This window comes from Mastomys coucha, unplaced genomic scaffold (genome assembly GCF_008632895.1).
Source record: "Mastomys coucha isolate ucsf_1 unplaced genomic scaffold, UCSF_Mcou_1 pScaffold12, whole genome shotgun sequence".
In the NCBI taxonomy this organism is placed as follows: domain Eukaryota; kingdom Metazoa; phylum Chordata; class Mammalia; order Rodentia; family Muridae; genus Mastomys; species Mastomys coucha.
This window is the reverse complement of record NW_022196894.1, coordinates 10,523,002-10,523,669: the sequence shown is the minus strand read 5'-3', so window position 1 is coordinate 10,523,669 and position 668 is coordinate 10,523,002. Positions and strand designations below refer to the sequence as shown.

Below are 668 nucleotides of genomic sequence, written 5' to 3'. Positions count from 1 at the left end.
CATGATGGCTCATGGTCATCTGTACAGCTACAGTGTACTCATACACATAAAATAAATAAATAAATCTTTTTTTTTAAAAAAAGCACTTGCTTGCTTGCTGTATACATGCAGGCAAAACACTCAGAAACAAAAAAGTTTGAAAAAAGAAAGAAAGAAAGAAAGAAAGAAAGAAACTGCAGTTAGTAAAAACACACGAACAACAAGAACAACTAGGTGGTTTTCCAAAGCAATCCATCTAGATCAATCACAAGCACTGGGATGGGAGAAACCTAGGAGGCCAAAAGCTGTCAGTATCCTCTCTGTCCTGGAAGCCTGGAATCACTCACCTCCAGACTAATCCATTTAAACCAACCAGTTTAAAAACAAAACAAAACAAACAAACAAGCCCAAACCTTGCCTCGGTGCCCCTGGGCTCAGAAAAACACCAGCACAGAATGGTGTGCTTGTGAGGCAGCCATGCATTCACCAATGTCAAGGTAACAGCAAGTCCACTGAGGACAGCTGCAGGAAGAGGAGAGGACCTACCTCTTAAGCACACAAGGGTCAAAGGGAAAGAAAGTGTCCAGCGGGTTGGTGCAGGTCTGCACAGAGTCTCCGCCGGCTGTACTTCGAATAACAGGGAGCATCTGGCGATTGTTCCTCTCCATGATTGTGTAGCAGAACACAAG

General features: G+C 43.6%; 1 protein-coding gene across 1 annotated transcript in view; it reads right to left on the bottom strand.

Moving 5' to 3' along the window:
- Rrn3 (RRN3 homolog, RNA polymerase I transcription factor) overlaps positions 1-668 on the bottom strand; it is a 34,501-nt gene that overhangs the window by 5,217 nt on the left and 28,616 nt on the right. Inside the window, exon 16 of the mRNA XM_031363104.1 lies at positions 526-668. This exon is cut by the window's right edge and continues 22 nt beyond it. Coding sequence (XP_031218964.1) covers positions 526-668 — 143 coding nt within the window. The remainder of the gene's footprint in view (positions 1-525) is intronic.